This window comes from Anolis sagrei, chromosome 3 (assembly GCF_037176765.1).
Source record: "Anolis sagrei isolate rAnoSag1 chromosome 3, rAnoSag1.mat, whole genome shotgun sequence".
Lineage (NCBI taxonomy): Eukaryota > Metazoa > Chordata > Lepidosauria > Squamata > Dactyloidae > Anolis > Anolis sagrei.
The window spans coordinates 187,301,984-187,328,497 of NC_090023.1; the positions used below are offsets into that span (position 1 = coordinate 187,301,984).

The following is a 26,514-nucleotide window of genomic DNA, read 5'->3' on the forward strand; positions in this document are numbered from 1 at the left end:
AACTTGTAATGCTGTTATTTGTATTCCTAGAAATATAATGAATGCAAGAAAAAACCAACACGCAAAGTTTTAATTGCCTTAGTATTGTCCCTCCCAAGTAAAATTAATATTTCTACTATCACATGGACTAAATAAAAGAAAGACTTCAAATAAGTGATAAGTGAAATGAAGAGACACAGAAGTACAGTTGGTAACTTTTATTGAATCAACTTCTCCAAAATATACAAAGCAAGTTCGGCGCTTTACTAAGGTAAATTCAAAGACTTTCATTTTATTTCAAAATTTAGAGAAAATGTGCTCGTACAGAGTTGAGTATGTGATCCTTTAAAGGCAGTAGTAGCAAAGTAAGTTGGGAATATCTTCTTTCACACAACACTGTTGTATCATTCAAATATTTGATGGTCTCTGCAAATTTTTAAACTGAGGCAATCTGTTGGGAGTGCTTTCATTGTGTTTCCTGAATGGCCCGTGTTTGTCTTCCAACCCTAGGATTCTATTTTATATATGGGAAAAGGTTATCCAATGAAGATAATACTTTTACTCTTACAGAACCGAATCAAATGACTAGTATGTCCTTTTTTAAAAAGTTTTTCTTCAAGCTGCAAATCTCTCTATCTTCAGGAGAATCTTCCATTCTTCTAAACTCTTTTTGTACAATTATCCTATTTCAAAGCAGGAATTGGAGCCAGAGCTATCGTAGTAATAAATAAAAAAACTATTATGTTAAACTGATCCAAACTATGGGTTAGATGCTTCTTGCATTGCTTCTTTCTTTCAAAACTTTTTTTTAATCGCTCATTTCCATGATGCAGCAGCTTTTAGAGGTAGACTGTATTGAATGAACTGACATAGTTTTAAATATCACACTGATGCAGTTAGCAAAATAATTTGAAGTCACAGTCTTAAGTTCTGGTTTGACATTTTTAACTAACACGAGTTAAGATCCATTAAATTACATGAATTGTTGAGGTGTTTCAAATGAAATTATTTTGCGTTTTATGTTGAGCTTTCTGTTGTATAAAAAGAAACAATCTGCATTTATATATTATGCAAATATACTAACCTATTTTTCTTTCAATGTACTCAAGCTATGGCTTGTGATCTAATGAACTAATGACTTGTGATCTAATGAACAAAATGAAAAGTAGGGAAAGGAAATACAGACAAACTCACATACAAATTGAGTTTTCCTATTTCACATATAGAACAATAGGAAATTATCTTAAGCTGTCAAATGAATAAGACTCCAAATCAGTCACTGGGTGGAAAGGATAAAGTATCAACATTTTAATAGGAAGTCCAAAGTTTACATAAGTTCAAAAATATTTTAGGATACCCTCAAAGGGCACTCCCTCCCCCAACAGCATAAGGAAAACTACGTTTTCCTCAAATGCAGGAGGATCAAGGAGATATTCTATAAGACAAAACAGCTGGCCAAGTGGCACGATGACCAAGAGCACTCATGTCAGAAGAATGGCTGCACAAGTTAACTAAAGATACACTCTGCTATAATCAGAAAAAACAGAGCAAGTAACAATTCTGTTAACTGTAATAACACAAACCAACTAAAAGTTTAAGAGATGATACAGATTGATAGCAAATTAAACAGTTTATGTGCACAAGAAAGCAAAAGTATCTCAACCACCCATGTGGACGGTTTTGGAGTATTTCAGATTTTGAAATTCCAGTTCAGTGATGCTGAATCTGTCCTGCATTAGATAAAAAATAAGCATGAGTAGTACTGAATTGTTTATCTATCTTTCACATCCTTTAGTCTATGGAATAAGAGACATTCAAGGACATGCTCAGAAGTTATAGCTCTCTCATAACATTTCCTTTTAACAAAAGACTGTTTCACAATCTTCGAAAGTTAATAAAAATTGCCTGTTACTATTCTGATTAGATACAACTCCAAAATTATCTAAAGCTCTTAGTAGTAGTATTGCTTCTTGTGTAAATATATACTCCATTAATTAAACTGAAATGGGTGTTAATATATTGTTTCTTAGGTTCCACTATATGCCTAAATCCAACTCCCTGCCATTTAGGAACACCCAATCAAAGCACTCCCAACAAATGGCCATGCAGCCTTTGTTAAAAAAAAATCTCCAGAAGAGACTCTACCGTGCTCTGGAGCAGCATATTCTACTGCCAAATCACAAGTGAAATTAATATACAGCAATGGTTTGGGACATCGATTTACAAGTTTTTCCACACCATACAACTTAAGAGGTTTTAGCAAATTATTGGAATCTCCAATTTACTGAGAAATTTAGCACAATACATAATACCTGCCAATCCTGATGGGAATAAAATACTGTTGCCATGCTTCTGAGATGGAACAGGTCAAGTATTTCACTATATAACGAAAACTGAAAAAAATTCTGTCCCTGGTTTGAAAGTGTTATTTCCTGTTTAATTGTGCGGTACTTACTTTGAATTGTTATACTCCCAAAAAAATCTGTTTTTGTGGCTGCTGTAAACTATGTTGAATCGGTTGAAATTCTGTGAGATATTCATTGAAACACCATAGCAAAATGTGCTGCAAGATGTCCCACAAAAACAAAGTTTTTTCAGTTTAATACTTTTTTTTCAATGTTTAGTGATGGAGCCAATTAGGAAATGACATTTATAGCCCAGGAACAAAAATCATGTTACATAGTGATCTGCTGTACACTGAAGACAACATGACGATTGGTCTATAAAGTTAGGATTTATATGGCTACGTAGTACAGATCATTTTATCTTCTAGATATTTACAATGTCAGTTTTGAAAAGCCCCAGATAAACATGGCCAATAAGAATGAAATGTGTAAACCACGGTTCAAAATGCCCAGAAAGTCACATTTCCATGTGCTGATCAAGAGGTAATTGAATTGATTAATTTCTTATCAGCTGACATTCTTAACATCAGACGAATGTCCATTAATTTAGAATCTAAGTTCACGTATCAAATCTTTTCTAAGGTTTCTGAACTTTTATATTAATAATTAAAATCAGGTAAACAAAACTTGACACACAGATTATGTTGGCAATTTAACAGAAGGTTATAAGAATTTGTGTGACGAATGGAAATAGGAGAGAACTGAAAAATATCAAACTGAAGCGTGTTTGAGTCATAACAAATTATTTATTGGAACTATATAACATAACCCTTTAGAAATACCATTGTTTAGAAGTACAATTTGAGTACCCCTTATCCAGAATGTTTAGGACTGCTGGTGTTTGGAATTTTGAAATAACAGTATTTATTACACTTTACGAGATATTTTGGACATGATACCCGTCTAAACACAAAATGTTTTTATGTTTCATGAACATCTTATACATATAGCACATAATACTATACAATATGTTTAATAGTTCAAAGCAGATATTGTGGGATTTTCTGCTTTTATATACTGGGTTATATGACTGTGGGGAATGGCCCTCAGATAACCTAGTTCGAAGAAGTTATTGTGAGATTATCTGCCTTGATATTCTGGGTTATACTGTGGTGTGGAACGGCCCCCAGATCATTTACTTTTTGGCCTAATGTGCCTCTATGTTTTATACTTGTTGTTAGCTGCTTTGAATCTCCAATGATAGAGAAATGCCGGATATAAATAAATAGTCAGATTCAAACCAGTATGGAAGAAAGTGCAGATAGGAAATCCTGGAACCAGTTTGAGGACAGACCAAAGAGCCCTAATGTGCCTGAAGGGCTTCCTTTTCCCATGCTTTTATGGATGTTGTTTTTATAGCTGCACGCAATAACATCCTGCGAAAACGTACAGGCAGCACATGGGGTGCAGGCCCAAAATTAATAAGATTATCAGCCCTGTCCTTGTCTTACTCAACTGCAGAGGATGCCTGTCCTGTTTGGCATAGGTCTGCCCATGCAAGGCAGGTGAACATAGCATTGAATGAAACATGCAGAATAATCACAGGATGTCTTAAACCTACACCTGTTAGCTAGCTAGCATTGCCCCCTCCCCCATGTGCGACGGGAAGTTGCTGCTAAATGTGAGAGAAATAAGGTTGAACACTGTGAAAACCATACACTACATGGCTACCAGCCTCCTCCCAGCAGACTCAAATCAATTTATGAGAACTAACACTCCTCTTGGCGTCCCTCCAGCTACAGCAAGAGTATCTCTCTGGGCAGCTAAATCAGGAAATCGCAACTGGATAGCCCCCCACGAGGGTCAGGGGAAACCAAGAATGGGCAACCTGGAAGTCCCTGAATAGCCTCAGAAGCAGAGTGGGCAGATCAAAAGACAACCTGGCAAAATGGCACTACCTAAAAGAATCCCATACTTTGTGTGACTGTGGAGCAGAACAGACAACTCTGCATCTGTATGCTTGTCCGTTGTGCCCTGCCTCATGTACATAGGAGGAATTGTTGGAGGCTACAGACAATGCCGTGTTTTGGTCAAAAGATATTTAGCCGCCTACACACCTTCTATTTTTATCAGTTTTATACTAATTTATGCAATGCTTTTGATACGAAATAAATAAATGGATGTTGTTTATCTACTTGAAACAAGCTCCGAACTGCATCAAATGGTCAGTGTAGATGGGGGCCGAAAAGGAAGAAGTGTCTGACGAAGGCGCACTGATAAACAGTGTGGGGCTCAATACTCACCTGGGGGGTGGCGAGAGGCGTCTTCTACTTGTAGTTCGTTGGCCAATACTCACCTTTCATGACTGTATGTTGACATGAAGAAGGCAGCAGGTGGGGCTGTGCGCGCCCCCTCCCTTTTGCCTCTCTCCCCCACGAACGCATTGGTGGGGATACTTACCCGTCGGGGATTGTGTTCTTCTTGACCATGCTGAGGCGCCAATTAGTAGCGAAGGAAACAAATCAGTCTGTTCCAGTCAGGCCAGGCTTTCGGGGCCTAAGGGTGAGGGGAGAACTGGGCCCTCTCCACGCTTATCCCTTCTGTAGTAGAGAGGCGAAGGGGAGAAGACTCCACTGAGGCACCCAAACGCAGCTCGGTCACTCTTAACTCCTTATTTCTTTCTAGAGATGCTGTCATGTCCCTCAAAGGGCCTTTTCTTCCACCGGCGGCCTTCTGCTTCCCAAACAGCCCCGTCCTCCTTCCCCTTCCGCCTCCAACCGTGACTGAACGTCGCATCGCGAGACTTACATTGGCGGCTTTGTCAATGCCTCTCCTCTCGCGAGAGTTGGGAGGCGTCCCTCCAATACTGACAGGAATGAAGTGGTTCCGCCTAGGACTTCAATTCCCAGATGCCCCTGATGGTGTAGCCAACGGTATAGAATTCTGGGAAATGTAGTCCACAAGCCTTGAGGGCAATTGCTGCTGTAGACCGCTTTGGACTATTAATAGAGAGTACAGGAAGGTATTACACAGGTTGGCCAAACTAAGGCCCTTTCCACAAGGCCACATTAACTGCCTTGAACTGAGTTATATGGCAGTGCGGTCTCAGGGTCCTTCCAAACAGGTTTCTAACCAAGGATCCAATCCCAGGTTGTCTTTATCCCAGATTATCTGGCAGTAAAGATTCATATAATCCAGTTCAAAGCAGAACACCTGTGATTAGTCCTGGGATATAGGGTCAGCCTGGAAGGGCTCCAGGGCCCTTTCCACACAGATGTCTGCTTTGCTCTTGTCCACTTTGAGTAACTTTGGTTTAGTTGATTTTCTGTAGTTTTTATTTCTGGTATTTTGGCTTTATGAAGAGAGAGAGAGAGAGAGAGAGCAAGAGAGGGAGGGAGGTGGAATGATGACAGTATGAAGGAAATGCTGCTTCTGCTGCTTCATTTTGTGCCTTGTCTTCCTTGCCACAACTTTGTGCTTCTACCATTTTAAAGTTGATCTTTCTTTTTTAATTGTTCCATTTGAATGTGCATTCACACAGTTTTTGTGTGAGTGCAACACAAAAACTGCATTCACACGCAACAAAAATGGGGGTGGGGGTTGGAACAGATGAATAGCATGCCAGTGGAAAATTGCTTTGAGATAAGAGCGCCTCGAGTTAGGAGTCAAGTCACAGACTGAAGTAAACTCTTAAGTCAAGGCATGAATCTCATGTTTATACTGGGTTTCATCTCCAAAATATTTCATTATGTATCAGTATTCAAATACAGGTATTTCTCACATATGTTGTTGTTCATTCGTTCAGTTGTCTCCGACTCTTCGTGACCTCATAGACCAGCCCACGCCAGAGCTCCCACCACCCATGGCCGTCACCACCCCCAGCTCCTTCAAGGTCAGTCCAGTTACTTCAAGGATGCCATCCCATATACCCCACCCCAAAAGAGAAAAATGGTGGATCTGGCCAAGGTGGTCCATGCCTTAGTCACCTCTAGACTGGATTACTGCAATGCACTTTACGTGGGGCTGCCCTTGAAAACGGCCCGGAAATTTCAGATGATCCAACGAGTGGCAGCCAGGTTGTTAACTGGAGCTCCTTACAGAGAGAGGTCATCCCTCCTGTTTAAGGAGCTCTACTGGCTGCCTTTCATCTACCAGATCCAATTCAAGGTGCAAGTTCTTACCTACAAAGCCCTGAACGGTTTGGGACCTGCCTACCTGTGTGACCGCGTCTCTGTATACAAACCCATACGATCTCTTCGATCATCCGGCGAGGCCCTGTTCTCGATCCCACCAGTATCGCAGGCGCAATTGGTGGGGACGAGAGAGAGGGCCTTTTCGGTGGTGGCCCCTCAACTTTGGAATTCACTCCCTAAAGACATCAGACAGGCTCCAACCTTGGCAGTCTTCAGGAGGAACTTGAAGACGTGGCTGTTCCAGTGTGCCTTCCCGGAATAATGTTCCCATAGCATTTTGTCCTCCAAAGCACTTTACATTTTTTAAGTCTGCTCGTATGCCCTTCCATAAACACCAGTATCATCTTCCGTTCATGTCCCAGCATATCTCCAATTTTAACTTTACATTTGGCCTCCCCTCTGTTTTTAATTATGTGTTGCTTTTTGATAGTGTTGTTTATTTTATTGTCTATGTTTTTAATTGCTTGTATTGTTGTTTTATTGCTTGTATTGTTGTGTTTGGGCTTGGCCTCATGTAAGCCACACTGAGTCCCTTGGGAAGATGGTTGTTGTTGTTGTTCATTCGTTCAGTCGTTTCCGACTCTTCGTGACCTCATGGACCAGCCCATGCCAGAGCTCCCTGTCGGCCGTCACCACCCCCAGCTCCTTCAAGGTCAGTCCAGTCACTTCAAGGATGCCATCCATCCATCTTGCCCTTGGTCGGCCCCTCTTCCTTTTACCTTCTACTTTCCCCAGCATAATTGTCTTCTCCAGGCTTTCCTGTCTCCTCATGATGTGGCCAAAGTACTTCAACTTTGTCTCTAGTATCCTTCTAGCAGGGTATAAATAAAATTAATAAATAAATAAAAATTGAAATCTAAAACATCTCTAGCTGCAAGCATTTTGAGTAAGGAATATTCAACTTGTAGTTCTCTATATTGAAGACTAATGTTTACTGTATACACACCCACACATATTTACTTAGACTGTCAAATTACTTGAAAAGGCCTACTTTTTGCCATGTTATTAGTGAATGTAGGTCAATAGCCATGTAATATACAAATGACTGATGACATCTACTTTGTTTCTGGTTTCTTCAGTCCTTGACACCAATCCATTCTAGGTGCTGACATATATAGTTGGCTAGTTTCTTTGCTTTAGTTGCGATGTTCCAAGTTTGCAAATCTGTTATAATGTACAATGGGCCCTTGGTATCCACTGGAGTTCCAGGACTATTCATGGGCACCAAAAATTAGTGGATGCTCAAGTCCCATTATATAAAATAGCATAATAAAATGGTGTTCCTTATATAAAATGTTGAAATCAAGACTTGCGTTTTGGATTTTTTGGGGAGGGGGTGTATTTTCAAGCCATGGATGATTGAATCTGGATGCAGAATCTGTGGATATGGATGGCTGGCTGTAGTGTGTCGGGCACACTGTTATTTTGTATTATTTTGAACTGTATAAAATATTTTACACCAGCATACATTACATTTAACAGGTGAACAACACTGGCACAAAACCTTCCTGTACTATCTAGAAAAAAATGGCGACCTGTGATACCGATTAATGTGTGAAAAGTACATTGTGGAGACATTTTGAACTGATCTTTATATAATACATCTAGTCTGGTTTCTAATGAATGACAAACTGAAATGATATGAATACAGAGTATATGTTTCTGTGAATCATACTCCATTTGGATATTTTGTATTTTTACAGCTTCCATGATAGCTCCCAATTATTAAATTGGGGAATGCATTATAACAACAAAAACGGAGACTTCCATGGAGAGAAAAAATAAGGCAAGAACTGGAAAATATTATTAAACATTTACATTTTCAAATTCAGTGTTCAAAATTTCAAATGCAGTAAACAGCCTTGTTAATATAGAATAGATTATACAGTTATTGTACCATTAGGCCTTTGTTTACCAAAGAAATGTTTTCCAGATAAGACAACCGTTAACAGGAATTTCTGTGGATATGTTGGCTTTTTATTTCTCTAAATCTTTTGTCATATAATATTATATATATATATATATATCAGAAGCAGCTTGTTTTATGACAATTATTTGGATAATTGCTGAAGTTTTGAGTTTGTTCCCTACCCTTGTCAGAATTCCTGAAATTTTACATAGATATTTTAAAAACAGAAATGTAACATGTTTTTCGTATAAACAAATATCCATGCTATAAAGCCAGCATCTGTTGTTCATCTGTTATTTCTATTTGACTTTTCTTCCAACCTTTTCCAGCTGCTAGGGCTTAATTCCTGATGTAAGATCAGTTTGTAAACCACTATCATTTTTTTTTAACATTGTGGATTTATCAACACAGTTATACAGTTTTTGGGAAGAATTGTTTAGCAAATGAAGGCAAGCAGGTGTCTCTTGTGTGTGATACTGCATTCTGTTTAAAAGTAACATAGCAACATAGTCATTATTCATATGTAAAGGGAACTCTGATGATCTATTTAAAAGTTAAGAAGACAGTGTATCATTGTGTTGAAATGTTTGGCTAGTGAACGCAATATTGTAAAACGGTTACAATCTCATTCTTAAAAAGTATGCAATTTCCTTTGTTTAATTTCTTTTATGAAGTGTACCATCTAGATGATGATTTAAAATATTTTCTTCTGGCTTATCCAGAAAGAAAAAAATCCAGAAAGAATTGTGAGGAAAATGGATTTTTTACAGAAGGAAAGTGCTAGAAAGAAGGTATGTTCTTTGAGTTTGCCTCAGAGTTTATCATGCCGTTTACTATTGAAACTGCTGCCTTTTTGGAGTGCTGCCCTTCTACACTGCCCTATATCCCAGGATCTGATCCCAGATTATCTGCTTATTCCAGATTACAAGGCAGTGGAGACTCAGGGCCCTTCCACACAGCCATATAACCCAGAATGTCAAGGCAGAAAATCCCACAATAACTGCTTTGAACTGGAATATCTGAATCCACACTGCCATATATCCCAGTTCAAAGCAGATAACGTGGGATTTTATTCAGATGTGTGGGAGGGGCCCCAGGATCCTTCCAGACAGGTCCAAAATGAGGGGCCTGCCTCGCTCTTTTACCTGAGGCATCCAAATGATGTCTCAGAAAAAGTGAATTAATGCAGACTAAACTGGGTTTTCCCAGTTTACTCTGCATTAATTAATCACCTCTAAAGATCTGGACCTTAAGCTAAGGTCCAGGTCTTTAGAGGTGAGGGCCCTATGTGGACTGACTCCTGGGACTGCTTCCGCACTCCGGGGACATTAGTCCTCACTGCCATTCCATTTCTGGGTTCCCCAAAGCCCAGAGGAGCAGGATGGCACCTCCCCAACATCCCCGCCTCCAAACTTGATGGTGGGGCCTGAGAGCAACGCAGTCCCTTCTGTACAAGACTTCTGACCAAGAAAATGGTGCATCAGGAGATGGGGGGGAGGCATCCCCCCACCTCATGACATCATTTTCTCATGTTAGGAGTCCTGTACGGGGGTCTGCACTGCTTGCAGGCTCCTTTGTCATCTAGCCACCTCTCCCAGAAAAGCCTGAGGTTTGCGTTGGGGTGGGGACTGAAACCCAAGAGGAAATAGGTTGTTTTAACCTGCTCCCTCCCTTAGGCCCCTTCTACATTGCCATATAAAATCCAGATTATATACATTGAACTAGATTATATGGCAGTGTAGACTCATATAATCCAGTTCAAAGCAGATAATGTGGATTATCTGATTTGATAATCTGGGTTATATGGCAGTGTAGAAGGGGCCACATATAATCCAGTTCGAAGCAGATAATCTAGGATCAGATCCTGGGATATATTTTTAAACCTGATAGTGTAGAAAATTCTTCCATCCCAGGAAAAAGATGGGATATAAATAAGGTAAAAACTTACTTGCAACTTTCCTCTTGTTTAATGTAGCAAACTGAAGACAATGCGTATGTTGATAGCATTAGTTCAAAAGGAGCCGCTGAGGAAGATCCGGAGGAAGGTAATTAAATGTTATTTTTTTCATTACTACGTTGATTTTTAAAGGATTTTTTTTAACAAACGTGGCTTAAATTGGACTCTAATGTAAAGGCCAACACTATATATACGTTTATTAACTATTTTATTCTCTGTGGATAGTTGTCGCATATAACACAAATTGTGAATATTTAAATGTGTTTTGTAGTATTATGTATGGAAATTGTAAGCTATTATTTAAAAATGCAATTTGAAATTATGTGTTTTATGCTCCATTGTTGAACATCATTTATAATTTTTGTATACTTCTAGGACTCAAGTTAATACTTAATAAACTTTGATAACCATTTTCAAATATGATTCTTGCCATGTTTCCAGACTTCATTAGGTTCCACGTGAGACTGCAGAAAAGAGGAGACATGATAGCCATGTATAAATATGTGAGGGGAAGTAATAGGGAGGAGGGAGCAGGCTTGTTTTCTGCTGCCCTGGAGACTAGGACGCAGGACAATGGCTTCAAACTACAAGAAAGGAGATTCCACCTGAATATTAGGAAGAACTTCCTAAATGTGAGAGCTGTTCAGCAGTGGAACTTTCTGCCACGAGTGTAGTGGAGGATCCTCCTTTGGAAGCTTTTAAACAGAGGCTGGATGGCTATCTGTTGGGGGTGCTTTGAATGCAATTTTCCTGCTTTGGGCAGGGGGTTGGACTGGATGGCCCTTGAGGTCTCTTCCAACTCTTTGATTCTATGATTCTATGAAATGTTTCTTGATGTTTCTTTGCAATATCTATTATAAAACACGTCTTTAAAATCTTTTTTAATATAGTTGTTACTGATGTAGAACAACAGGTTAGACTGACTGAAGCACTGCGCGACAGAGTAAGAGGGAAACTGAAAACTGTCAAGGTAATGAGTAACTTCAATTGAACTTGTGTTTGGCATTCAAATGAAGCCTACAATAACATGTATTTGTGTTTTTATTCAAGGGGGATGGTTCAACCAATTTAAAAGGTTTGTCTTCTTCTCTACACTTTTTGGATTCTCTCCGAAAGAATAAGTCAAGTTCCAGATATGGGAATCTTGTGAGTATTCTGTGTTCTTGTTTATTCTTTTTCTTCAATATTAAAAAAGTACACTGAGATATCCTTTTATTTTAGGCCAAAGAAGAAGATTTTTTCCCTGATAACCAGGATGCACCTACTGAAGGAAACCCAAACAACTTTGACGTTTTGAGTCTTGGGGTAATAAAACTTTCATAATATACTGTCAGAAATGATAAACTAAAAGTGTCTGAATTCCAATTATGCGTCTTCACATGTCCTTCATTTAAGACTTTACCTATGTCTCATATATATATATAGAGAGAGAGAGAGCGCGCGCAAACTTAATGTTTCTTATGCTTAAAGGATTACTAATATATCATAGTAAGAACGAAAATAAGGAGTTTGTGTTGAGTGCAAATAGTGATGGCAATTTTAAGAGAAGTGTAGCATTTATTTATTTGGGTTGTTGTAGTTTTTTTTGGGCTATGTGGCCATGATCTAGAGGCATTCTCTCCTGACATTTCACCTGCATCTATGGCAAGCATCCTCAGAGGTAGTGTGGCCATGTTCTAGAAGCATTCTCTCCTGACGTTTCGCCTGCATCTATGGCAAGCATCCTCAGAGGTAGTGAGGTAGTGACCTCACTACCTCTGAGGAAGCTTGCCATAGATGCAGGCGAAACGTCAGGAGAGAATGCTTCTAGAACATGGCCACACTACCTCTGAGGATGCTTGCCACAGATGCAGGTGAAACGTCAGGAGAGAATGCCTCTAGATCATGGCCACATAGCCCGAAAAAAACTACAACAACCCAGTGATTCCGGCCATTACTCAAAGCAGTTTCCAACATAATAATGGCAAAATTCAATGCCGTACATACATGTGAAAACTAAAACATAATGGCTAGATAATATTATAACATCTTTGGACATTGTTTGAGCTAACATACAACAAGGTAAAGCTTGCGAGAAAAAGGTTGTAGCAATGAAGATGTTTGAACAGAATAGCAAACAGTTTTGGATGAGAAGGTAAGGAGGAATAGCTAGAATTGTGTAAACTTTATGAAAGATTGTGAGAGAAGATGTGGCAGTACTTTTCTGTGATGGTTGGATTGCATGCTCCATTGAAGTAAGAGGCTAAACTGATATAGTACTGGTGCTGGTAGGGTATCCCTATTGCGCAGTAGTGGCATGTATATGTGTGCAACAGCACTGTCCAGAAGATGCTAGTGGTAAATCAGTCCTGAATGCATTTTGCCTTGAAAACCCTATGATAAAGCAATCCAAAATGAAACAATAGATAGTTCTGGAAAATGAGGCTCCCAGATCAGAAGCAGCTACTCATTGAGCTACTGGAAAAGAATGGAGGACAGCTATGAGTAGTGTTGAATTTGATGATGTAGCGGGACTCAAACTAAAAAAAAACGTGGCATGTTCAGAGTTGAAGGAAAATTACAGTGCTGCACAATTTATGTGTTAGGAACATGGCATGTGAGAAGCATGAATCAAGAAAACTATAACCCATAAAAGAAGAAATAGAATGCCTTAACATAGCTGTAGTTGGTATGTGTGAGTCAGAGACATTTTCAATCAGTGTTTTAAGAAAACAGGGTTGCATGGTGTAGTGAGGTGTAGCAAAAGCTGTCAGGGAATGCAACATGAACCAAAGTCAGAATTATGAATGCCACAATATTTCCTATTTCTAGATATGGTTGTGAATACTGAATAGTTAAGAAAGCTTACAGTAAAAGAATCAACAGGATTTGAATGTGGTGCTAGAGGATATCTTCAGATACCATAGACTGCGAAAATGAACAGATCTTAGAGTAAATCAGGCTTGAACTCTTACTAGAAGCCAAAATGTCTAAATTGAGGCTGTCATACTTTGGACATGTTATTAGACAATGTGATTAATTGAAAAAGGAAATAACACTTGGCAAAATGGAAGGCAAATGGAATAGAGCAATTGTACTCAACCTGGGGTCCCCAGATGTTTTTTGCCTTCAACTCCCAGAAATCCTAACAGTTGGTAAACTGGCTGGGGTTTCTGGGAGTTGTAGGCCAAAAACATCTGGGGACCCCAGGTTGAGAACCACTGGAATAGAGGAAGAATGTCCTAGAGGTGGATTTACTCAGTAAAGGAAACCACCTCCCTGAATTTAGAAATCTTGAGAAGGGTTGGTGGGGGTCCCATATTCATAGGGTTGCATAAGTCAAGGTATAACATCAATAACAAAATACAGAGTGTTTCAAAAAGATGTAGCCAATTTGAAATCTCTATATCTCTGCAATCACAAACTACCCATCAATGAAACTCTTACCACTTGAAAGGGTGGTACATAGAGTTTCAAATGATTACTGCTAAATGCCTCTCCCAGGCACAAATTCAGTCATTTGTAAATTGGTGACCCTGCAACATAAGGGTCACCTAATGATATGTTCTCCATTTGTGGGGTCATTTTTTAGTTTTCTTTCTGGCTGAATATGGTTGGTAAAACTTGGTAACTCATTAAACTGCCTGTAACTTTTTGAATAATAGTAATATGTTGCTGTCATAAAATACCTACTGCTTTGAAATTGTATTCATAATTTTGAAACTTCTTGCAGATCCATTGAACCATTGGCATTTTTATTTGTGTTGACTTGCCATTAAGTGGTTGATTTATTGGGAAGTAGTTAAAGCTTAATGAAAGGCTTAGTACCAAGATGGTGATACTGTAGCAAATAGATATTAGTTCTTATTAAGGAAATTAACTTTGGGAAATAAGAAAATTGAATGGTTAGCAGTTTTCAAGTTGCTCAGCTGTTTTGTCTATCTTAGAAGGAAGTTCCATTAGATGAAGCCTTGGCATTTTTTACATCAACTTTTGAAAACCACACAAAGCTGAAAGAAGTTGATCAAAATGTTGACCAGGTATTCTTTCTTCGGTTTGCATGGTTTTTATTCCTGTTACATTAAATTGATCAGATCACATCCCACTAAAGAATTCACCCATATTTGAAAGCCCTGTTCTTTTGTCTTTTTTCATTTGTAAAAGAAGAATTATTAAGTATATTTTCAAGCTGATCTATATACAGTAACCCAGAATATAGGTTCTAACCAGTGACGTATCTTTATTTTTTTCCTTGTTGCTTACATCTTAAGCTTTCAAATTACCTTGTTCCACTCTTGTTTCCTACATTATGATGCAAAGACTATACATGTGAATTACAAAATGTAGAAGTCAGTCTTAAAGCCATAAAAAAGTGAACAGGATGCCAGCCAATAATGTTGTTGAATTTTTAAAATGAAAATGATTATAATAGTTTCTCAGTTTTGCAGTATGGCTGAAAGATATTCCAAGTAGTACCAGAAAAAATAAAATAATAAGGCAAATATTCATCAACCATTTATTTCTAGTTGGAAGTCGGAGAGTAGCGAAAACACTCTGATTCAGTTTTCATCCAAACTCACAGGAGGCTTTTCATCTTGACATGTTGTTTTATGTATAAATATATGCCATTAGTCAATGGCATAAACAGAGATATACTCACAACGTAGTATCAGCAACAGATGTACGGCAAGAAGTAAGGCCCGTCGCAAACTCTGTTCCTGCGGGAGAAAACCTTGCTAGCATGTCCCTGACGTCACGAGACCCCGCCTCTTGCCCCGCCCCTTTCTCCGCCCCTTTCTCTTTGCCAGCGTGGTTTTTCCTTTGCTAGGGCAGCATTGCCCGCATTTTCTCTCAGTTGGCAGAATTCAACTGAGAGAAAATGTGGGCAATGCTGCCCTAGCAAAGGAAAAACCATGCTGGCAAAGAGAAAGGGGCGGAGAAAGGGGCGGGGAGAGAGGCGCAGGCTCATGACGTCAGGGACGTGCTAGCAAGGTTTTCTCCCGCAGGAACCTAGTTTGCGACGGCTCTTAGAGAATCATGGCAAGAGAGAGAACACACACTTCTGCCCTCTTGTATACCCATTGCTTGCTCGTCATCACCCAGGGACAAAAGTGAATGATGCAACCCTTGTCATGACTGTCACATGGTCATGACTCAGCTTCTTTAGCATGTCCTTTAAGTTACACATCACCACCCACTTTATCATTCAGCAGGTGTCTGACCACATGCCCATTAGAACTGTATTTTCCACCAGTTTTACACAATAGGGTTATAGCCAATGCATTCCTGTTTAACAATGCATGATCTATCTAAAAGGCATTTTGTCATCTCTTAGTCCCCTTCTAAACTGCCCTATACTCCAGGATCTGAACCCATATCTGCTTTAAACTGGATTTTATATGTCTCCACTGCCAGATAATATGGGATAAGTAGATAATCTGGGATCAGATCCTAGGATATAAGGGCAATGTGGAAGGGACCTTAGGCGCTATATCCCAGGATTTGATCCCAGATTGTATGATTTGAACAGGATTATATGTGTTTCCACTGCCGTATAATCTGGAATAAGTATATAATCTGGGATAAGATTCTGGTATATAGGGCAGTGTAGAAGGGGGTTTAATAATATAATGTTTTCACTTTAGGGTTACTGTATAAAAACCATAGCTTATTTCATCTGAAAATAATGTGTATTCATTTTAATATTTTTATCTAATATTTTTATCCATTTTAAAGTTAACTGTCCACTTTTCTCTAAATTCAGTATTTCACACTGATTTTGTTCATGGTGAATACACAATAGAACTCAATAAATGACAGTTTTCAACATGCCTGTGACCTAAATGAGCAAACCCCACTACTTCGCCATGTCAGAGAAATACTGCCAGAACTACTTGAAGTAAAGGCTGCTGAGTATGAACACAGTGATTGGAAGGAAGAACAATGTGATTATCTTTTCATTCCAAGCGCTTTCCCAGGTACTTTAGATTCCAAAATATGACAATGTCCTTCCTTTTACAAATGTTGAAATGGATATTTATAGAGTAGTCCCCTGATCTTCCAAGGTTTTTAATGATAAGTTTTAAAGTATAAAAAAGTATCTAGCATAACATGTTTTTGATAAAGTTGTGCTGGAGTTTGGCAATCACATATTTTTTTCCCAAATGGTTATAGAATTACTGTTTGATTATCTCTTCTATATCTTTTTCTAATCTTGATGTCAAACTGACTAGCTCAGATCCTCTTCCCACGCTTTTTGGGTGCATCTGCATTGTATAATTAATGCAATCGACTCTACTTAAACTGTCACGGATGAATGCTATGGAATCCTGAAATGTGTCGTTTGGTGAGGCATTAGTACTCTTTGGCAGAGAAGGCTAAATACCTTGTAAAACTCCCACACGTAGATGCATCCTTTCAAGAAGCTAGGCAAAACTACGGTTAGCTGGATCTATAATTGGTAAAGCGAACGAACCCAAAGGGTGCTCACCAATGCTTCCTCTTCATTCTGGAAAGAAGTTACGAGTGGGTGCAGCAGGGTTCCATCCTGGGCACAGTTCTTTTCAACGTCTTTATTAATGACTTAGATGAAGGGTTGGAAGGCATGTTCATCAAGTTTGCAGATGACACCAAATTGGGAGGGATAGCTAATACCCTAGAAGACGGGAGCAGAATTCAAAATAACCTTGACAGATTGCAGTGGTTCTCAACCTATGGGTCCCCAGGTGTTTTGGCCTACAACTCCCAGAAATCCCAGCCAGTTTATCAGTTGTTAGGATTTCTGGGAGTTGAAGGCCAAAACATCTGGGGGCTCACAGGTTGAGAACCACTGGATTAGAGAGATGGGCCAAAAACTAACAAAATGAAGTTCAATGGGGACAAATGCAAGATACTCCACTTAGGCAGAAAAAATGAAATGCAAAGATACAGAATGGGGGACACGTGGCTCAAGAGCAGTACGTGTGAAAAAGAGTCCTCATGGACAACAAGTGAGCCAACATGAGCCAACAATGTGATGTGGTGGCAAAAAAAGCCAGTGGGATTTTGGCCTGCATAAATAGGAGTCTAGTGTCTAGATTCAGGGAAGTCATGCTACCCTCTATTCTGCCTTGGTTAAACCATACCTGGAATGCTGTGTCCAATTCTGGGCATTGCAATTGAAGGGAGATGTTGACAAGCTAGAATGTGTTCAGAGGAGGGCAGCTAAAATGAACAAGGGTCTGGAGAACAAGCCCTATGATGAATGACTTAAAGAGCTGGGCATGTTTAGCCTGAATAAGAGAAGGCTGAGAGGAGCCATGATGGCCATGTATAAATATGTGAGGGAAAATCATTGAAGGAGGGAGCAAGCTTGTTTTCTGCTGCCCTGGAAACTAGGACATGGAACAATGGCTTCAAACTACAGGAAAGGAGATTCCATCTTAACATTAGGGAGAACTGTGAGAACTGTTCAGCAGTGGAAATCTCTGCCCCAGAGTTTGGTGGATGCTCCTTCTTTGGAGGCTTTCAAGCAGAGGTTGCATGGCCATCTGTCAGGGATGCTTTGAATGGATTTTCTTGCTTCTTGGCAGGGGGTTGGACTGGATGGCCCACAAGGTTTCTTCCAACTCTCTGATTCTATGGTTCTGTGATGGAAACAACACTGATCCTCCTGCTGTTTCCTGGGACCTCTCTGGTTTGCCAACCATTCTCAAAGTTTAATTAAAATTAGTACTTTCAGAAAAGTTTACAGAGGTTTGAAACTTCATTGAAATTCAATATTGGTATGAATTGTTCTGGAGCACTGGTGGGAGAATTAAATAAAAGAGCAAAAATTAGGGGGGGGGGAACCCCACTCAATTGAAAGTTGATTCTATTTGGGATGAATGTAACAGACTTGGAGGATTTGCAATACAATATTGCAATACAATATTGATGTTAATTGACTGAATATTTCCGTTAATTGGTATCAATCACAAGTCTTCACTTATAGCCACTCAAAACAAGTGGACTTTAATAACAGTATACCGTACCCATATAAAATATTTTTAAGTGAGCTTCTCAAATCAGAAATGCTGAATACTCCTCCAGTTCATAACTATGAAATGTTCTTTACTCTTTAATTAAAAAAATCTTATATTTAGGCTGGTCTCTTATTGGTTGTTTCCTAGGTCAGATATCAATGTTTGTGGGATAAAAGAAGGGAGAATGCATAAGGAAGGATTTATGATATCTTTCTCTTTCTCTCTCCCACTCTGTGTGTGAATGTAATGCTAAAATCATACCAATGATCTCAGTTATACACAGCTCTAAATTACTAAATAATATGTTGCCACGGATTTTAGAAGATGAAGGATTTTACATTCCAAGAAAACCTTACATTCCTAGGAGTACATATTACAAAATGGAAAACCGTCTTCTTCAGCAAGAAGGGGTATATCTATAGTTTTGCTTATGTTTACAAATTTCTGAACAATATGATTAAAAGGTAATTATCAGCTCTTGGGTGTATTGTTAATGCATCTGAATCATCTTTGTTAAGGGGACAAACTGGTTTGAAGAAAGTGGAGAGATAATATCATTACCTTCACCTGTGAAACAAGCTCATCACTGCAGAGTTTCTTTCCCTGTTGAGGCTGATATACAGTTAAGGACAACATATAAAAAGGTTTGTTTGTTTCTTCTTGTTGATCTTTAGTTGTACCATAAAGGAACTGGATACATTTCAGTAGTAGTTCATATTATTTGGTTATTTTCAGCTGATGTATTTTAATGTATTCTGTATAATATGTATTGTCTTAGAAATTAGACTGTGAAGAAATGTAATGGAATCAAACACCATGAATATTTTCGGACAGGATACAGTAGCAGCTGTCAAAATTTAGTTATTTATTATCGCCATCTTTATATATTATCTTTTTTTCAAGCACCAATGGGAGTTATCCCTTACTGCACAGTCACATGACCCTCAGAACCTTTTGAGACCCCCAATCAGTTATCTTTTGGATCTCTGTTATTGAAAGGCAAAATTTTAGGATAGAGATACTCTGTATTTCAATAAAGTTACTTTGTAACTGCTAATGGAGACCAAAACATTATTGCTAAAACCAGCTTAAAGCGAAGTGTGATTATTTGTGGTTTAATGTTTGATTTTATGCTGCTGTGTCGTTTACTTATACTGGTTTTGCATTTTATGTACTTTATTTTCTGATTTTTGTTGTGTTTTTGTGTTTATATTGTGTTTTACTGTATTGATGGGTGTGGCCGAGTCCCCTTGGGGGAGACGGAGGTGTGGTATAAATAAATTATTATTATTATTATTATTATTATTATTATTATTAGCACTCAAACACACCATTGCTCGAATACTGCCATTTTTCTTCTTTTTGTACAGTTTTTTGGGATCTTAGCTTGACGAAGATGACAGGGAGCTTTGAAAAGTAGTGTTATGTATTTTGTACCTTTTGATTGGTCTAATCAAAAGGCACCATGAGGAGAAATTTGTTGTTTTTTGCCATATAGTCAATATAGAATATCTATGAATGTATATATTTCATGATTTAGAAGTTCCTCCTAATATGTCTCGATCATCTTCAACACTGATATCTGCTACACTGAATTGGGTTATAAGAGTCTATACTGCCATGTAATCCAGTTCAATGCAGTTAACCTGCATTCTGAAACTGAATTATATGGCAGTGTATATCCAGCCATAGTAACCATCTGCAAAAGATTTTTGTTTCATGTCAGGAGCGACTTGAGAAACTGCAAGTCACTTCTGGTGTGAGAGAATTGGCAGTCTGCAAGGATGTTGCCCAGGGATCACCCAGATATTTTACCATCCTGTGGGAGGCTTCTCTCATGCCCCACATGAGAAGCTGGAGCTGACAGATGGGAGCTCACCCCGCTCCATGGATTCAAACTGCTGACCTTTCGGTTAACAGTCCTGGTGGCACAAGGGTTTAACTCATTGTGCCACCGGGGGCTCCTGTTGCAAAATAATTGGAACCAATAAACCTTTCATGTGTTTCAAATATGAATGAATTTTATTACGTATTACAGTCACAGACCAGGAATGTAAAGCTTTAAAACATTACAAACAATTTTTTTTTAAGAAAAAGCATTAAGACCAGAGATTTGTAACATTAAAAGCAGAAAATCCATTCAGTGGATTTCATATAAGATAATTTAATAAAACCAACAATGAATTATACACAGCTAATATGCATAAAAGAATAAACTATTTGGTCTTATAATACTGAAAGTAAACAAAATCATTGAGGTAAAAGACAGAAAAGATAAAGCATAGATAGCTGACCGAAGGAGAAAGTGATTTCCTAATGGAAAAGCAAAGATGTAAGTTGTTTTCTGTTGTTGAAAACATCCGATGAGTCAGATAATAATTCATCAGGAAATAGTCATGAAAGGAGTTAAAGGAAGAAATGATCACGTGTAACAAGGAATAAAACAGCAAGGGGTCTAGTCAGATTTAGCAGAAATTCTGACGCAGTTTAAAACAGAGTTTGTGACTAATTTGTTTCATTACTGTCAAAGATGATAAAAGTAGATCCACGTAGAATAGCATGTTCTAACTCAAACCACATTGAGCTCTAAAAATACATCAGTTCACGATTTTGAAAAAAATATTTATTTTAAAGGAACATTTGTTGGTTTTCTTTTAAATGCAGGCAATGCGTCCTGAACTAGAAAAGCGTATTATAACTATGACAGGAGAAGAAAGCAAGATTTACCAACTAGATCTTAACATTTCCAGCATTGTTTTCAATCACCATTCTCTCTTCAATTGTGAACAAGTGTTAGCGTCTAAACTGCTTAATATTTACGAGTGCTTTCAAAAAAGACGCCAGCAAAATGTTACTCACTTGCTGTCTGAAAAGGTAAGGAAATGTTTTTTGTTAAGTTCTAGTTACACAGCTGAAAGATTTTGATTGCTTGAAACAAAAGGAGACAAACAGGAGAGTTTCCAATAATTGTCTGGATGTATCCTGATATACTAGGCTGCTGCATTAACCTTCTTGCCCTAGCTTTAGTTTTCTGAATGCTCTGATGAGGCTCATGATGTTGGGAGAATATATACTCTGTGTTTCAGATACAGCAATAACTGTTTTAATGCCTTTTTTTTGACAACGTAAGTAAGCCTTTACAGGCAAGAAAGACTTTGCAGTTGTGAAAGCTTCTGACAAATATGATGGCAATCTGCAGCTACGTATTTGAAGCTGACAGTCTTGCTTTGTCACAGTTTCTGGGCTCTCCTTAACAACTGAGTTTATAGCACAATTGTACTGAAATAGGCTTGACCCAACTGTTGTTTAATAATCTCAAAAGATGTTATAGCATCTTCTGAAACATTACATTCTTTCTCAACAAAGAACTGGTGTTTCCTCCAGCAGATTATGTACGTTTGTGCGTAATTTCAAGCTGCCTGTCAATTTACAGTGACCTCATAAATTTCGTAATGTTTTCTTAGGTGGATACTATACAGATGCTATAAATCTGAGCACACCTTGTTTATTCTGAGAAGGTGTTATATTCCAAATGACCCAAACTGTATTCTTACCGAGATGAAATTCCTCAGCAGTTTGCCCTATGTGTTTTGCTGAGTCAACTTTGAACTGAATCTTTTCTACATTACATTTGGTATTCATAGAATGTGTTGTTTCCATCATTTGATGTAAAATGTGACCATGCTGCTCAACCGTTACAGCCCAAACTTAAAAAAAATCGGTGTCTTGGCTTTTAGGCCTGTTTCTGGGGTTATTTGAGGCAGTGATTTAGAAAATTGCTTTGCATAGACCGCATCAGAGCTAGTTTCTTAGATATAGTTATTATTATTTTCTATGGGCGAGCAGATTAATGTTAGTATATGCCATATGTTCTATATCTCAAAATCTAGAGCTCATAGGGAAAACTGGTACTATTTTTGGAATTAGCAGGTCAGCTATACCTAGAAATAGGTCTAACATTTGAGGCATCAAAATGTGTGTTCGCCGGGGTTATGTCATCAATTGTCATATGTTCACCATTTAGGCGCCCCAACATTTCTTCCTTTTTCTGTTGTTCACTTGGAGGTTGAAGGCAAAATGGAAAATGATGAATGCAATAGTTTCCCTAGGGCATATTAAATGTGCATAGTTTTCAAGGATTTTTAAACAATTCAGCTGGCAATGATGATATTTCTTATCGAAATAGCTCAAAATACCTTTTATTATCAGAATAGTAAAATATTATCTCCAGACCACTTTGCTAAGAACTTATGGGTTAAAATATATACACAAATGCCCATTCTTTTTTCTGTTATTGATACAGAGGGTCGACTATATATATAAAAAAATCGCTTCACTAAATATGAGTACAGGCAGTCCCCAAGTTATGAAAAGGTTCTGTAGGTTTTTTCTTAAGTTGAATTTGTATGTAAGTTGGAAGAGGTGCATTTTTAAAGTGTAACTCCAGCCAAATATATGCATATACACATATATATAAGCTGTGGATAGCATAGGGATGGCTTAACACACCTGTGGTGTTCGTTTTATTGTCTGTGTCCCAGTTCAGAAGATTTCACCTCATTTTCTGTCCCCGTGACAATTGCATTTTGAAAATTTGGCTTGTTGTGGAAACAATGATTGACAATATAGCTTCCTCATGATAGCTCTTTCAGGAGTGAATTTCCCTTCTGAGGGGTAGATTTCACTCCCTGTTGTCTTACCCCTGTTCTGAATTAGAAATTGTTTGTAAATTCAATGTTTGTAACTTGGTGACTGCCTGTACTAGATTAATATAGAAAATAATGAATTTTGCATGTAATCTGTACTTCGTGTTTTTATATGAATTCTGTTTTAATTGTATTATTTATTAACTTTAAATTATCAAAATACCCTTTAAAGTTATTAAATTTGCTAATGAAAGCTTAATGCAGTTTAAATACATTATTTATATTCCAGCTCAAAGCATTAACAAGTGCCACAAAGCTGAAGGAAAGTAATTTAAAAATAAACCAGCTGAGTACAAACACATTAAAGGATTTCAGATCACAAATAAGGTACTTGTTTAGTGAAGTGAAATGGATATCTGATATAGATGTTTTGTTTTGGGTTTGCTTGTTTGGGTTAGACTTATATTCATTTCAAGATTAATATTCCCCTGCATCAGCTTGCGCATTTTGCAAAATGATAGGGCTGAGCTGTCATGGCATGCTCACACTATATCATAGTGTGTTCAACCAAGTCACCTCCAGATGGACAAAAATAGTCTCTGGAATTTCCTAGGTTTGTTCCTGTATTTTCCTATTTTGTTTTGAAAAACCATATGTTGTTCTCTTCACCTTGAAGTACAGCAGAGTCTCGTTTATCTAACTTTTGCTCATCCAACATTCTGTATTATCCAACGCTGTCTGCCTCCTGCCTGGATCCACAGCTGTTTCAATACATTGCAATGTTTTGGTGCTAAATTTGTAAATAAAGTAATTACTACATAACGTTACCATGTATTGAACTGTATTTTCTGTCGATTTGTTATAAAACATGATGTTTCTGTGCTTAATTTGTAAAATCATAATGTAATTTGATGTTTAATAGGCTTTTCCTTAATCCTTCCCTATTATTCAAAAATTTCGCTTATCCAATGTTCTTCCAGCCCATTTATCTATATAAATAAAAATGTAATGTTCGTTTGTGGGATTAACAGAACTCAAAAACCTCTAGACGAATTGACACCAAATTTGGACACAAGACACCTAACAACCCAATGTATGTCCTTCACTCAAAAAAATTGATTTTGTCATTTGGGAGTTGTAGTTGCTGGGAATTGTTCCGAGTCGTCAGAGGCCTATTAAAACCCGCCATTCAGGATGGGTGCCCTGATGACTCGGCAGCTCGCTGTGAAGCCTTTGCTCGGTTCTTCACAGACAAAGTCGCCTTGATCCGCTCTGGACTGGATACCATATTAACGGCAGTATCTGAGGATGTAACACGAGCATCTGCTTGTCCGGTTTTGATGGATTCATTTCAATTGGTTCAATCCGAGGATGTGGACAAGGTGCTTGGAGGAATGAGAGCTACCACATGCATCCTAGACCCCTGCCCATCCTGGCTTCTGAAGGAGGCCAGAGGGGGATTGGCCGAGTGGGTGAAGGTGGTGGTTAATGCCTCCCTCCGGGAGGGCAAAATTCCAGCCAGCTTAAAGCAAGCTGTGATAAAACCGCTGTTGAAGAAACCATCACTGGACCCCACTCAATTCGTCAACTATCGGCCTGTCTCCAATCTCCCCTTTTTGGGCAAAGTCATGGAACGTGTGGTGGCCTCACAACTCCAGGCATTCTTGGTAGACACGGATTATCTGGATCCGGCACAGTCTGGCTTTAGACCGGGGCATGGTACCGAGACAGCTTTGGTCGCCTTAGTGGATGATCTGCGTCGGGAGCTCGACAGGGGGAGTGTGTCCCTGTTGGTGCTACTCGACCTCTCAGCGGCCTTCGATACCGTCGACCACGGTATCCTTCTGGGACGCCTCGCGGGGATGGGTCTTGGAGGTACCATTCTGCAGTGGCTCCGCTCATTCCTCGAGGGTCGGTCTCAGAAGGTGTTACTGGGTGACTCCTGTTCAACCCCACAACCTTTGTCTTGTGGGGTTCCTCAGGGTTCAATACTGTCTCCCATGTTGTTTAACATCTACATGAAGCCGCTGGGCGAGATCATCCGGAGTTTCGGAGTGCGATGTCATCTGTACGCAGATGATGTCCAACTCTGTCACTCCTTTCCACCTGCTACTAAGGAGGCTGTTGAGGTCCTGAACCGGTGCTTGGCCGCTGTAACGGTCTGGATGGGGGCGAACAAATTGAAATTGAATCCAGACAAGACAGAGGCACTCCTGGTCAGTCGCAAGGCCGAACAGGGTATAGGGTTACAGCCTGTGTTAGACGGGGTCGCACTCCCCCTGAAGACGCAGGTTCGCAGTTTGGGTGTGATCCTGGACTCGTCGCTGAGCCTGGAACCCCAGGTTTCGGCGGTGACCAGGGGAGCATTTGCATAGTTAAAACTCGTGCGCCAACTGCGACCGTACCTTGGGAAGTCTGACTTGGCCACGGTAGTCCACGCTCTGGTTACATCCCGTCTTGACTACTGCAACGCTCTCTACGTGGGGTTGCCTTTGAAGACAGCCCGGAAGCTCCAATTAGTCCAACGAGCGGCAGCCATGATACTAACAGGAGCGGAGCGCAGAGAGCATACAACTCCCTTGCTATACCAGCTCCATTGGCTGCTGATCTGCTACCGGGCTCAATTCAAAGTGCTGGCGTTGGCCTTTAAAGCCCTAAACGGTTCTGGCCCAACTTACCTATCCGAACGTATCTCAGCCTATCAGCCCACCAGGACCCTAAGATCTTCTGGGGAGTCCCTGCTCTCTATCCCGCCGACGTCACAAGTGCGGCTGGTGGGAACGAGAGACAGGGCCTTTTCTGTGGTGGCCCCTCGGCTTTGGAACACCCTCCCCATAGAGGTACGATCAGCCCCTTCGCTGATGGTGTTTCAGAAAAGACTGAAGACATGGATGTTTAAACAAGCATTCGGTTAATCCGTTGCGACGAATTTGATGACTAAGGATTGGTACTCATGGACGATGAATTTTGGATTGCGATTTCAGTTACGAGATGCTTGGGATTGTTATTGGTGGCCCAATAACTTGTAGTGTATATGTGTTCCATGTTTTTATGCTTTTAAATTGTATATTGTTTTTTAAGTGTTGTAAACCGCAATGAGTCGCCGACTTAGGCTGAGATATTAGCGGTATACAAGTGCATAAATAAATAAATAAATATTTATAGTTCACCTACAATCAAAGAGCATTCTGAACCCAACCAATGATGGAATTGAACCAAACTTGGCATACAGTTTTCCCATGACCAACAAAAAATACTGGAAGGGTTTGGTGGGCAGTGTCCTTTGGTTTTGGTAGTTCACCTACATCCAGAGATCACTGTGGACTCAAACAATGATGGATCTGGACTAAACTTTACATGAATACTCAATATGCCGAAATGTGAACACTGGTGGAGTTTGGGGAAAATAGAATCTTGACATTTGGGAGTTGTAGTTGCTGGGATTTATAGTTCACCTGCAATCACAGAGCATTCTGAGCCCCACCAATGATAGAATTGGGCCA

At 39.2% G+C, this 26,514-nt stretch overlaps 2 protein-coding genes across 2 annotated transcripts in view; one reads left to right on the forward strand and one right to left on the reverse strand.

Moving 5' to 3' along the window:
• LOC132771080 (uncharacterized) overlaps window positions 1–5,123 on the reverse strand; it is a 41,934-nt gene extending 36,811 nt beyond the window's left edge. Inside the window, exon 1 of the mRNA XM_060768695.2 lies at window positions 4,785–5,123. Coding sequence (XP_060624678.2) covers window positions 4,785–4,813 — 29 coding nt within the window. The 5' untranslated portion in view covers window positions 4,814–5,123. The remainder of the gene's footprint in view (window positions 1–4,784) is intronic.
• The window catches only part of CC2D2B (coiled-coil and C2 domain containing 2B), a 68,061-nt gene continuing 46,566 nt past the window's right edge, over window positions 5,020–26,514 (forward strand). The window contains exons 1-11 of the mRNA XM_067466260.1: window positions 5,020–5,257; window positions 6,158–6,216; window positions 10,402–10,471; window positions 11,426–11,529; window positions 11,605–11,688; window positions 14,310–14,402; window positions 16,166–16,340; window positions 18,639–18,775; window positions 18,884–19,009; window positions 21,030–21,239; window positions 23,301–23,398. Of these exons, the coding sequence (XP_067322361.1) occupies window positions 5,020–5,257; window positions 6,158–6,216; window positions 10,402–10,471; window positions 11,426–11,529; window positions 11,605–11,688; window positions 14,310–14,402; window positions 16,166–16,340; window positions 18,639–18,775; window positions 18,884–19,009; window positions 21,030–21,239; window positions 23,301–23,398 (1,394 nt within the window). The remainder of the gene's footprint in view (window positions 5,258–6,157; window positions 6,217–10,401; window positions 10,472–11,425; window positions 11,530–11,604; window positions 11,689–14,309; window positions 14,403–16,165; window positions 16,341–18,638; window positions 18,776–18,883; window positions 19,010–21,029; window positions 21,240–23,300; window positions 23,399–26,514) is intronic.